This window comes from Pholis gunnellus (assembly GCF_910591455.1).
Source record: "Pholis gunnellus genome assembly, chromosome: 12".
Classification (NCBI taxonomy): Eukaryota; Metazoa; Chordata; class Actinopteri; order Perciformes; family Pholidae; genus Pholis; species Pholis gunnellus.
The window spans coordinates 14,168,005-14,181,366 of NC_136539.1; the positions used below are offsets into that span (position 1 = coordinate 14,168,005).

The 13,362-nt window shown below is 44.0% G+C and overlaps 1 protein-coding gene across 2 annotated transcripts in view; it reads right to left on the minus strand.

Moving 5' to 3' along the window:
- Nucleotides 1-946: 946 nt before the first annotated feature.
- Nucleotides 947-13,362, minus strand: part of LOC306703904 (plakophilin-4-like) — a 55,724-nt gene continuing 43,308 nt past the window's right edge. For both annotated transcript variants that reach the window (XM_079170066.1, XM_079170065.1), the window contains exons 12-22: nucleotides 10,058-10,241; nucleotides 9,114-9,231; nucleotides 8,247-8,438; nucleotides 7,744-7,917; nucleotides 7,406-7,556; nucleotides 6,126-6,318; nucleotides 5,549-5,633; nucleotides 5,111-5,228; nucleotides 4,864-5,004; nucleotides 4,052-4,116; nucleotides 947-1,664 (exon numbers count right to left, since the gene is read on the minus strand). In XM_079170066.1, coding sequence (XP_079026192.1) covers nucleotides 1,419-1,664; nucleotides 4,052-4,116; nucleotides 4,864-5,004; nucleotides 5,111-5,228; nucleotides 5,549-5,633; nucleotides 6,126-6,318; nucleotides 7,406-7,556; nucleotides 7,744-7,917; nucleotides 8,247-8,438; nucleotides 9,114-9,231; nucleotides 10,058-10,241 — 1,667 coding nt within the window. In that variant the 3' untranslated portion in view covers nucleotides 947-1,418. The remainder of the gene's footprint in view (nucleotides 1,665-4,051; nucleotides 4,117-4,863; nucleotides 5,005-5,110; nucleotides 5,229-5,548; nucleotides 5,634-6,125; nucleotides 6,319-7,405; nucleotides 7,557-7,743; nucleotides 7,918-8,246; nucleotides 8,439-9,113; nucleotides 9,232-10,057; nucleotides 10,242-13,362) is intronic.

Genomic DNA, 13,362 nt, shown 5'->3' on the forward strand with positions numbered 1-13,362 from the left:
GGGTTAATAGGTAACCAGAAGGATTGTTTTGCATATTAATTCTGCCATGGTCGAGGACAATCACAGACCACCTGGGGCAATTCTTCCTGTTTGTTTACTGCAATATGGTGATTATTATCCTTTACAAAAGTGGAAAACAACCCTGATCACTACTTTATAGAGACGTAATGTAATCCCAACGCACTGATGGGTACATGGTCCCTTTGCATTTAGTGGCAAGCGGAAATCATGATCAGCGTACCTTGATGCACTTATTTATAAAGAGCTGATTTGAAAGTTCACAATCTGAACATGCACTTATGGTAGAATAAAGGGTGTGTCTTGCACTGAAAGCTTTCACACAAAACGTGTACACATTTGTGGACCCATTGGAAAGTTTTATGAAACACAGGGCTGCTGATTGAAAGCTGGCCTCCTGCCACTCATGTTTGTGTGAATGCAATGTAATGACACTTTTGTTCTCCCCTGACAGGAAACTGCAGAGAACAAACTGTCCAAGAGAGAGAGAGAGAGAGAGAGAGAGAGCGAGAGAGAGAGAGAGGAGGTTTTCTTTTTGGGTTTCTCCCACATTCACACTCATTTCTGTATGTGTATAGAAACAGAAATAAGTGTGAAAGATATATTTGCACTGTACCTGTGAAAAGATGCAATCACACCACAGGTTTAAAAAACAAAACTGACCTTTTATTATTTTAGCATGGTTGTGTTATGACGCCATCTTTGTCCACATATTTCTTCATATGTTCATATATCTATAGATTTAACATGGCACATGTTTCTTTTTTTAACCAGTGCTGATGAATGTAAACCAGGTAACATGTTTTTTTTTCTGTATTTACAATAAAATGAAAGAAATGTACAAGACTTCATGGCATTACACAGCTTCAACATTAAGTACAGATACAATTTTATCCCTCTGTACAGTCTAACATCATTAGTGTACTACTTTTGTTTTTTGTGTGTGTGTGTGTGTGTGTGTGTGTGTGTGTTTCTTTTAACAGATATGAGTTCATGATCCATTTTGGCTTCAGCACATACACATTCCCCATCTCAACTCTTACCGCGGACCCTCGCTCACATGACTCACACCTGTCACCATGCTATCACAGCTAAGAGTTTCATAAAGAAAAGAAAACTAACATCTAGACAGGACGCACGTCTCCTCGCTGTAGTGTAGGGGATCGACCCTCAACAGGCCCCCCAAGCATGATTCCATCTTCCTCTACTAAATAAAAAATAATTTAAAAAGAACATTCCTTGATTTCCTTCTTTGGCACACATTCCATCTTTCCATCTGCCATCGCTCAGTTGAACTCCCCCTCCACACACACGCATTCACTTTAAAAACAAACACTTATGAAGCCAAGTTCATGAAAAAAAGTTTTGTCGGTCCTTGTGTGCACCTCGGGCCCTCAGACCTATACCCAGGAGTCAGGAGAGCCGGGGTACTGCTCTGCCCTGTATGAAGGCCTCCGTGTGCTAGCGTAAAAGTCCACATAGTTGGTGGTGGATTTCAGTCCGTGAGGCTGGGAGCTGTAGTCCCCCGTGGGCGGGTAGGTGATGACCTCCTCCAAGTACGGGTCGTCGTAGCCGTGGGGATGCTGGAGGTACATTCTGTACGTATCGTAGTTCCTCCTGCCCGGCTCCTCTGTGTAATACACAGGCTGCAAGGACAAGAGACAGATTTTCACTGAAATATGATGAAGAGCCAGCAGTGGCAATCACATTTACTCAAGTGCCGTACTTAAAAGTTATAATCCTCATGAAATCAATTTCATGAGTCACATCGTGAAATCAAATCCTTATTGATTCTCTTTAGTTTTCAATGTAAGTGGCGGAGTCGACAAGAGTCAAATGGCCTTCACAAGATATTCACAGGAAATTATCCTTGTATGTAATCTAGTGTATCTGCTTCTAACTGTTTACTGTTTACTGTTTAACCTGCTCACACCGCATCAGAGTCGATGTGGACTTAATGCGAACCGAACATATCCCACTGCCTCATATTAAAAGCATTCAAAAAATATCAGGAGGCTTTTATTGTGAAACAGTCCAAGGAGTTGATTGCGTTTATTCACTCGAAACAAGTTCGCAAGACAAGACATGGTCATTTGAGACTTAACTTTTTGGCAGCGGAGCGGTTAGATGAGGAGTTACAGGCGAGCGGGCTAAACACCTCCAACACAGGTGATGCCAAATCGACCAGGACGGACATTTTAAGGATTAAAACGACAGTTTTTAGGTACTTGTGTATTTTCATTTCATGCTACTTAATCACTACATTTCAGAGGGAAATGTACGTTTTACTCCACTACTTTTATCGTGCCGGTAAAGTCAGTGGCTACTTTGCAGATGCCAATTTGATGATGCATAATCACCCTTGAGCATATAAAGTAAAAACAATTAACTTAGACGTGAAGATTGATACCACTAATCTATTCATGTCTATCTGTTGAATTTAATACTGCAGCAGGCAGGTTAGCTTAGCTTAGCTGAGCATAAAGACTGGAAACAGCAAGCATTGCTCTGTACAATGGAAACAAAATATGCCTAACAGCACAATCTCTTGTTTCTTCAGTCCATACAAAAAAACAGGTGTAAATAAATTAAAATTTAGTTTTAAGTATTCCAACAATGTAAGGATCTGAGTACTTCTTCCACTACTGTCAAGAACACAACTATTTGTGTTAGATACGTCCACGTATTGGTAATAAAATGAAGCAACAGATGCTGACATCTCTGCCGTTCCAGCTAAATGCACTCTTGTCTGGATGGAGGAGTTGTTTTTTTTTTAAGCCAGTAAACTAATCAAACACCTCAGAGCCGACACGTCGCTAGACACTAACGCAACAGAAAACTGCTTCAAGGTAAATGCTATAAATCCAGAAGATAGAAGGAATTTATCCGAAATAAATGAGGTGACGACTGTCCTCGAACATTAACTGGCCTAAATGTGATGGGATGAAGGACACAAGAGAACTCTCTCTTTTGTCTCTGACATCTCCTCCCTCCTGCCTCCTTCTCACTGCGCCCGTTATCTGAATGGGCACACATGGATGTGTCCCGCAGTGACAGGTGCCTGAGACGCACCCAGACCATCCCAATCCCAGCAGTCACAATCACTCTCGCTCAGACAATAGCTGATGTGCTGGGTCATTCCCGGCATCGCCATTTATCCGCAGTGTAATACGCGTCAGTCTCTTTGTATTAGTCAAGTGGGGTGGAAGAGCCGGTTGTCCTCGCCAGGTTTATACAGAACGGTGGAAGGATCTCAAACAGCGGCGTTGTACTATTACTATCAAACACTTACTAGAAGCAAACATTGATCAAAAAATAAACAAAATAAACAAAAAAGCATAATTCATTTAATTGTTTTGAGTCATTTATCAGGCAAAAATGTTAAACATTCTCTTTTACAAGCTGCTTTTCTGCCTTGTAAATCATTGGCAATTAAATACATTTAGACTGTTGTTCAGACAAAACAACCGTTTGAAGCTATCACCCGAGGCTTTCTCTATTTTCGGACATTTCATGACTAATTGGTTGATTGAGAATCCACAGATAAAACAATAATGAATATAAGACCTAGTGCAAAGCTTTACTTGGTTGTATTTTTGTTGTTTTTGATGCATTTAAATCTACCGAAATATAAATAGCGTGGATGCAGCACTGATTAGCTGCTGACTCATGCAATATGCAAAATTGTAGTGACAACATATAATAAGGAATAATAAAAAAAACTGTGTACACATGTCCCTCTGTGCACCTTGTAGTGCCTTGTCCTACATGCCTCAAATGTGTGTTATTGTACGCGATTACCAAGATGCTATTATGTTATATCATTGCCGGGGGCGCTGCTTGTTGTTGCCAATACAATATTCTGCACAAATAAACTAAACTTAATAGATAAATACAGAGTTAATTTGGATTGTGGAAACAATCTAATGAGGTGCCATGACAGGGTTGAATCATAGCAAAGAAAACGCAAGCAGATATGAATGCAGAGCTTGTGAAATAGAACCAAACATTTATGCAGACTGATTGTATTCACCTGTGTTCTTCTGGGCTCCTCTCTTGTGGGGGATGAGTAGTAATATGGAGAAGGCTTTCCAGACCCTGGAAAAAAATAAATAAAAATAAGGAGAAATTCAGTGGGACTTGAAGCAAATACACTTCATTACTTCTGTATTTAGAGCAGGATCAAGAAGCGCTATTCTGTGCTGTGGAGAGTAATAACATCAAATAATAGAGTTGGCCGCTGCTGTTCTGTTGTTGGCATAGCCCATGGGATGGGTATTTTTGTTGGCACTTAACCCGACCGCCGGTGGAATCCGGAAACTCAATTTCTATTTCGTTATGTAAAGCGTGGACTGTTGAGGCTGCGGCTCATTTTTGTTTACTCTTCCCTCCCCTTGCTCCCGCCAACCGGCGTAGGCTGGCAAGGGCTCTCGTCTGGCTGTAGTATGTCTGGGTACCCACTCACTGGCCCTGTCTGCGCGCTACGGCTTGGGCCAGCTAACAATGGCACCGTTGTGAAGGGTCCTCCACTGGCTGACCAGTTCACTTTACTGCTGTGCACACCGGCTCTGAAGTGCTCTGAATTGAAATGACTGACTGTCTGAGGGCTGGCAGGGCTTCAGGGGAGATGATAAAAGACACCGTCTTGGCAGGGAGACGACACCGGCCATGGGATCGGCTTGGAGCGTTATGAGGGATAAAATAGATAAAGACTTGCACCGAGAGGACCAAAGGGTAGCCTGGGATTACAGTCTGGTGCAGAAAGTGGATACAGTTTTAGTACAGTTTTAAAGACCACTAATATGCAAACTGTACGGATAGCTTTTGTGTGCATTGTTTGAGTACCTGTATACTGTTTTTTATGGATATTGTTGTCCCCTTGGTAATTATAAAATTGCATAGTTGACTGTGATCTCTGGTAATCTCTGATAGTGTCTCTATGCTCTTTAATGCCCAGCATGGCAGGAGACGACGTGGCACTGGCAGCTGTGAAGAGAAAAACACATTTCAACAATGAATTCCAGAGGTTTTCCTGTTGCACTGGCGGAGTTTATTTTCATCTGGCAGGGGTCTGTAGGAAAGTGGAGCCTACCAGGGTGGTTGACTGGGGACATCTGAATGGTGCTGGTGGGGAGGGTGGGCTGGGACTTGAACCTGTCCCGTTCAAGTGTTGACACTGGAGTGAGGAAATGGTTTTGGTTCCATCCATCCTGTTGGGAAGAAGAGAGAGAGAGAGGAAAAGTGGTGGTTTGGAAAACTCTTGTGTGGTATCTTTAAAAATGTCATGTCTTTGGTCACAGAGGGAATATATAAAAATAATCCTTTGCTGTGTGGGCCCATATCGATAAAACATGTTGGACACACTGAGAATTACAACATGTAACAAATGTTTAGCGGCTTCTTTCTTACAGTTAAACTGCCTCTCCTTGCATAAAGTAATCAATTGATTGTGAACAGACACAAGTATGCGACTGTTTAAAGTCTAAACAGTACCATCATGGGCCCTTGCCATCAGCCCCAATGCTCTTACTTTCTTATAGATGGTACGCAGATCCCGGTACTGCCACAGTGTGTTCAGCACCTGAGCAGACGCTTTAACCACCTTCATAGAGTACCTGGAAAACACACAAAAACATAAACGTGTACTTTTGAGTATTCCCGAATCACTTCAACCTCATTTCAAATCACATTGTAGATATCACAGGACAGCGTGATTGAAGGAGGAGAGTGTCCTCAGTGGCTTGTAACCTGGAACATCACTGAATATATAGTGGGTTTAGAAATAGCTGCTGGCACATCATTCCACGGGGACATAAAACCTCAATGCACACGAAACCACCTTCCCTGTGGCTTCGGTCTCTCCTTCTCTCAGCATTGAAATGTTTGTGTGTGTGTGTGTGCGCTTATTAAATGTGTAAGTGTTTGTGTAAAACTGTCCAATGTCCAGGACAGTCTGTACAGCCTTGCCACCAGCCCACATATGGCTCTTTGTGTATCCTAGCAGTGCATTTGGGCATGTGCATATGTTAGCGAGTGCGGTTTACATCAGTGTGCACTCGACACCCTCACCAAACACGTTGGGACAAATGCATGCTGCCGGAGCCCACCTGTCTCCCCTGCCCTTGGTGATGTTGACCAGCTTCTCGATGCCGCCCGTGTCGGCCAAGGCTTTGGCGTTCTCCATGTTTTTGCTGGTGACCTCGTGCAGGGTGCAACAGATGGCCGCCACCGTCTCGTCCGACAGCAGGGTGGTGCTTCCCCCGGGGAGACGGTTGACCAGGTCCCTCATCGCATACTTCCCTGAGAGGGAGGGAGGGGAGGAAGTGAGACATGCAGCTATACCTCATTATGACGCAGTCTAACAGCAGCCGGGCAGAAGCTTATGCACGGACACAAGACACACAGAGTTCATTGCATTTATCTTTCCATGTTGCCGAATGTAAAAGTGAATGCCTGCCACACTGTGACCGAAACGATATCTTGTGCTTGCTATATGAATGATATATTAATATCTGCTCGGGACTGCGGGGAGGTAGGCAGTTTTCCTAAATGACATTGCGTTATCATCACAAGGACGTCAGAGTGTGAGCATCCTGGTGTTTAAAAAAATAAAAAGGATTGTTTCCCCTATCTCTCCTTCAGCAGAGCAGCCTAGCTGAGGGACCTGAATACATGCAGCATTAACTCTCTCTCTCTCTCTCTCTCTCTCTCTCTCTCTCTCTATCTCTCACACACAAAACCAAAAGCACCTTAAAGACTACACTGCAACTCCTCCCCCATCTGCCAGGCGTCAACCCCTGCATTGCTGGAACTGGAACTCCTCATTAATTCCACGCAGCGAGCACGTAAAAACTTGTTTTTCATGAAATGAGAGTTTAATGGGACAAAAAGGGGCTGAGATGGAATGAAAAATTATAACCAGTCGTTAAAATGTCCACAAAATGTTTCTGAATTTAATATAAATAAGAACTATTTTAAGCACATTGTTTTTAACGGTGTTTATCTTGTCAGTAGCTATAATATACAAATAATGTAACTGTTTGGGATGTAATGTGCTGAATACCCATTCCAATTCAGTATCGATTTAATTCTGATACATATTTTAACAAGTTTCCACAGAATCCTGTTGCATATAGCTCCCCATAAATCCTATATACTTCTGAACTAAGCAATTTGTAATGCAAATCAACATATTATATTCACGTTCTATGCATGCAGCCATGCTGAACCCGTTTACAACATGGCTTATCAGTGCAACATGAGCTACATTGTTAACTTAAACAAAGTCATGGTAAGTAGAACAGCATTAAGAATCTTCATATTTGTGTATCATCTTATGCAACTCATCAGAATCAATTACAGTCTGAAATGAAACCGTGTGACTGACCTATGAGCTCCTTGTTCCTGACATCCAGCGCCATGTTTCTCAGAGCAGTGGCGACCGAACTCACCACCCGGTCGTTATCCATCCGCAGCAGCTCCACTAGGATGGGCAGTCCCTTCTCCTTACGCACTGCTGCACGAATGTATGCTGCAAACTGAGCACACAAAAAAGGCATTAAACCTCCAAAAGGGTCTGGACGCCTCCCAGGGGAACGGACGGTCCTAAAGTGTTTTAACGTAAAGCCGACGTCAGCTATGACTGACACAGCTGATTTAGATTGTTTGCGTGTATTTGTTTGTGTGTACAAACATACATACATACATACATAAAGATTACTGTACCTTCCAGTTGCCAGCTGACAGGTTCTGAAGGGACCCAGCGGCGCCCTCCAGAGTGGCGGGGTTTGAGCTCTCAGCCAGCAGTGTCAAGTAAGGTTTCACCACCGAAGGGTGCCATAACATCTCTGCCCCCTTGGGAGACTTGGAGAAGCCGGGGATGGGTCCGACACCGTCCCACTGAACGAACAATCACAGTGTTTAGTTTAAACACTGGTTTAAATGCAGGTTCTGATGCAGACTTTCCCCTTTTTTTCAAAAGCTAATGAAAAGCAATACATCACCGTTCATGTGGAATTTTATCTTTAAAATAATTGCATAATAATGTTAGATGTTTTCTTTCCATAAAGATGTTACTTTACACAATGAAGAACAAACAGGACGCGACTGCAAAGGTTTTCCATATGAGGTCCGAACTTTGACATACATGTTGAATAAATGTGGACGCTTCACACTTTTTGCCGATTTGAATAGTGCACTGGGCATCTATTTAAAAGCACCACACTCACTGTGTCTTCCTGCAAGCTCTTTTTCTTCTTCTTTTTCTTCCTGCCCCAGCAGCTGGAGTCCACCTCTTTACTGGGCAACTCGCTGCCCAGTAAGCCGTCTACCTCCTGCCCCTCCATCTGCCGGGGGGGCGGCAGCTCCAGCTCCAGACGATATGACAGGTTCCTTAGAGTGCAAATACAGTTCTCCACAATCTGTTGGCGGGCAGAAGGAGACGGGGGCGTGGGTGAGTGGTTACAGTCGAGACTGTCCAAATCACCGTGACAAAAGCTACAATACAATAAACTCTGTGCGGCACGCTACACTATATGCTGCCAGTGTGTGGTACACAGGCCCGCTATCTGCGGCGTCACAAATCAATTCGTTATGGAATCCAAGGGTCTCCAGCAAGAAAGATTATCTGGACCAGAGCTAATGGATTTTATTCCATGCTGTTTGAGTTCTGTGCAGGCTTTGCCTCACAGAATGTCAATGAGCATACATGTCTGACAAAATTAAGGGGCCCAGTTCCCAGGGGGATGTGATCTCCACTTGACTTTGTATGTCTTTTACAGTCCGCAGATGCACGTCCGATAGATCTGATCTCATTTCTACAGCTGCCATAGAAAAATGTTCGCATACTCTATAGCAGGCCAATGAGCTCGGGCTATTGGATTCTACATGTTGTGAGTTGTGCTTTGGGTGATAAAGTAAATGAAACAGTTGCTGCTGGATAATGTGGAGGTCATTCCGTCACAGGCAATAAAATGATTCAAACGGGGTTAAGTGGGATTTTCCCCCAGAGCCTCTTATCATGTGGCAGCATGTTTTCCTCCTGTGTGTGTGTTTGTGTGTGTGTGGGGGGGGGAGAGAAGTGTTTTAGTGCATACTTTACTGTCGAAGTCAGAGGTGTTTACACATGCTTTGATGACGTAGAGCAGTGAGTCAACCAGGCCTTCACAAACACGCATTTGTTTTCTGGCCTCCTCGCCAGCTGAACTCAGGTTCCTTTTGAAAAGCACATCACATCACACACACACACACACCAAAAATTAGGCCTTTGATTTTCGGGGCTTCACTCAACAAACAAATGAGCATATGCAAATACACAAAATGACAGCTGTGTGTGTATGTCCCACTTGAATGTGTACACCATCCATAATGTATGAAGTGTCTGTGTGGTCTGACTGAAGTCATTATAGCACTTTGCTGAGTAAATCAGGAACTAACTAAGTGTGCTCACACACACACACACACACACACACACAGACACACACACACACACACACACACACACACACACACACACACACACACACACACACACACACACACACACACACACACACACACACACACACACACACACACCTAGCTTTAAGCAATTAAAGGCTAAACTATAAATGCAGCACACAGTCTTCAAAGGAAGTCGCCCCGGGAGAAAAGCTGGTAATATTACATAATTGACTGAAATAGTCTATGAAATGATGACTTTGAAATAGAGACATGACGGGTCATAGCTATTTGACTAAAACATACACAATTACAAGAGTTTAGGTATTTTTTCTTTTGATGTTGCTCATTAGAATCTTTTTTTTTGGACAAAAATACACACCGTTCTGACACTATTATGTAAATGTTACTCTTTATTCGTCTGCAAAATTGACTTACGTTTCATTCATGGGGTCACTTCAGTGTTATATATTCTTCAAAGACAACCGTCACGGAGCTTTTAAAGAAGAGCCACATTATGAGCTCATTCCCCACTAGATGTAATAGCGTCGGTTGTCCACATAGGGGTGCCAGTGCCCAGTGTGCTCATCAGGTGGTTTACCTCAGACAGCCTGTGGTGTTCCTCAGCACCAGGGAGGAGTGGAACTTCAGCTTGTGGTCGTCATCGAAGGTGGAGCTGCTCCATCCAGAGTGCGGGATGATCACAGTGTTGGTAAGGGTCACCAAGGCGTCCCGAATGATTGTCATCTTGATGGGGTCACATGACGACAGGTTCCACAGCACCCCTGTGGAGAAAGCCGCACGCAAACGCAGGCGTTGAGAAGCAGGCACGCAAACCTCCCGTTATGTCAGCTGTCATGTGCAGTTAGGGTAACCCAGCAGAGATAGCCACAATTTAGGCTTTTAATAGCTCAGTGTGTGTGTGGATGTGTCCACGAAACAAACAGAGACTGACTCACACACACTAAAGTGAAAAATAATCCTCACGTAGGAAAGAACAGCTCGAGCGTCAAGGCATCAGACATTCACATCAAATTTCATCTGGGCAGAATATCCTCGGGGCTGAGATTATTTGCTTGAAACGGCAAAAAAAAAGAAAGAGGACGAGGCGGCGATCCACATGGCAAAGACTCAGTTATTTCAGATGAAATCTAAATATTTAGAAATTGTGTCATTTCACTGAAGTCACATAGACTTTTGGTAGCCGCTGATAAATTATGCACAGCCTTTGATGCTGCATCTGTCAAGGATTAGCCGGCATGTAGCATGTTCTTCTAATTAGCTGCCTCTTGCTGCCCAGGCTGAACTTGTGCAGGCCACCAGCAACCTTGGAGGAGGCCGACGCTGCGGCTAAGTACACGGTTAGCGCTCCAAAATGCTGCTGCAACAAAACTACAGAGTGCATGTGTGTTAGTGGTCACTTCGTTTTTTTTTGCACTTCAACGTGACCTTGGTGTGGAAGTGTAGAACAAAGCACATGATCTACAGACCAGTGCAAGCTATTAAGACTGAACTCTGTATGTGTATATCTGAAGCTCGTATACAAGTACGCCTCAATGGTAGAGGTAAAATAAAATACCGATTAGCTTTCCTGCTTTATTTCCTCTTAGCACGCTGCCCCCCCCCCCCTCTCTCTAATTGAACCAACAGAGACGCTAACAGTCTATAATATAGCCCAGGAGCCCAATTCAGACACACTGCCGGCAAGAAGCTGTATAGACAGATATGAGTCTGCCAAGCAGTGTTTCTGCCAGTCACTTAATCAACAGCCATTTCACTTACTGCAACATCAGAGCACTTTTAAGAAACATTACAATCTGGGAGTGAGCTTTCATTATTCCATTTTTTATTTGGACAAAATGTCAATACAAAGCCGAGAACTAAGAGATACTTGGCTCCCGAAGAAAAGAAAGCATGCGGCATGTGCTTCTTATCAGAGCTTGCTAGCGGCGTGTGAGGGGTTGCATGCCGAAAACCCTAGCATCAGATGGGGCGACCGTCTCTGCTCTGCTCAGGCAGTGGGATACATTTCAATCAAATCCCACTGTGGCGATAGAGCTCTGCTCCTTGCGCAAGCACACTCGGTTCTGTGTTTGCCTTTCTCACGGGATACTCCGATGCACAAGGAATGCCCTGAAATAGGACCACTAATGCAGCGATAACACATCAATTCCCACGCCTGCTGACCAACTTCACGGGTGCTTTCAACTCCACAACCCCCACACTCTCAGCTCCTCCACACCCAATCTAATGTCAATTTCTAGAAACGAAACATTCTCTGCAGGATTTCAGACCTGGTCCTAGTGGAGGCGGTGGCGTGCTAGAGGAATCAACAGGCGAAATCACTGGGGTGTGACTGACAACGCTGTCAGTGGTGCAACACTAGCGGCAATAAGTCATATCTGACAGTCAGATGGAGCAAATCTCTGTGTGTGTGTGTGTGTGTGTGTGTGTGTGTGTGTGTGTGAACCAAACAGTGTTCTCTGCTCATGTTCTCAGGTGCCTTGGCCCTAGCTTTGAAACGGCGACCCAATGTAAACACTCTTGTGACACCAGGGCCAATAATTCTATCCGGAGCTAAACTCCAGAGAGCAAGAGGAGGGAGAGAGGCTCAATACAGAGATGGAGGAAAAAGTCCAAAAACAAACAAAAAAAGCTGGTTAGAATATCTCTAACAGCTGTTGAAGCATTGATCCAAGAGCTAACTGAACTGGAAAGCGGGCAGACATTTCTCTTGACTTGAGGTCGCTAAGCTGTGGTGGATTCTGAGGCTTTGATGCGACGCACAGAGGACGAATGTCAAAAGATCACTGATCGGGAATTAAATGGGCCAGAAAGGATTGTATTTGCGTGACTGTGGTCTCAGGGTTATGCAAGAAAATAAGTAGTTTGTATTAATGTGTTGTCCGACAAAAGTGGAATTAGCTGTCCCAAACGGCCACACTCGACAGTCTCTCCTGGAAGGCCTCTCTCGTGGTTTCCAAAGCGGTTTCATCATCCGATAAGCAATTATACTGCCGACTTAACGGCCCTGACCCACGGAGCCAGCGGTCAGGTGGCCCTCAGAAGGACCATCGGGCCATCATTGCGTGTCTTGTTGCAGATCATTGCCTGTTGAGTTTGCAGCACCGTTGGTATTATCTGTAACCAATCACCAGAGTTGCATGTAGAAAATCAATAGCGCCACCAATTTATGGCAACTGTTTCTTGTTTTTTACCGCTGCCTTTGCAGCGCCAGGTGCACCTTTTTATTAGACATTCTCTTGTTCATATTACAAGTATAAAAAAGAGAATCACAGTGGCATGACAACAATCGGCTGAATTACAGAGAACGCTGATGAGGTCTGTCCTCCTACAAAGGCGCAGAATATTGGTGTACGACATACACGTCTGATACATTTTATGTCATTTTTGCCATTAAAGAGGTGAGAGAGGTTTATAACAGACAACATGGGGTCGCAAAGTATTTCCTAAGCCTGCAGTGCTGGTTCATTGAGGTTGGCTCTCTGTGTCCGGGCCCAAAGTTCACACCATCTACCGTCAAATTGTCACAACTATCACAACACTAAGCTTACAAACTAGTAAGTTCATATTCAAAGCTCGTTAATTTACACTGTAAAAGAAAAAGGCTGCTTGGGTTTATCCCCACTGTAAAGTTACCGCATCGCAAGGCTAAACACAACCTGCAGCTATCTCTACTAGACACACAGAGATCAAATTGATCTTTTGCTGTTTGATTCCCAAAATGTGATCTTTGTCTCTTAAACCCCCGGGTCAGCATGTCATCGACTTTCTCAGGTGCAGTAACTGGGTCAGCATTTAGTTCAGTCTGTGAAAAGCTGCTGATCATTCAAAAAAACCGACAAATGTATTAACCTTTACATTTTCGGGAGCTGGACTGGAAAC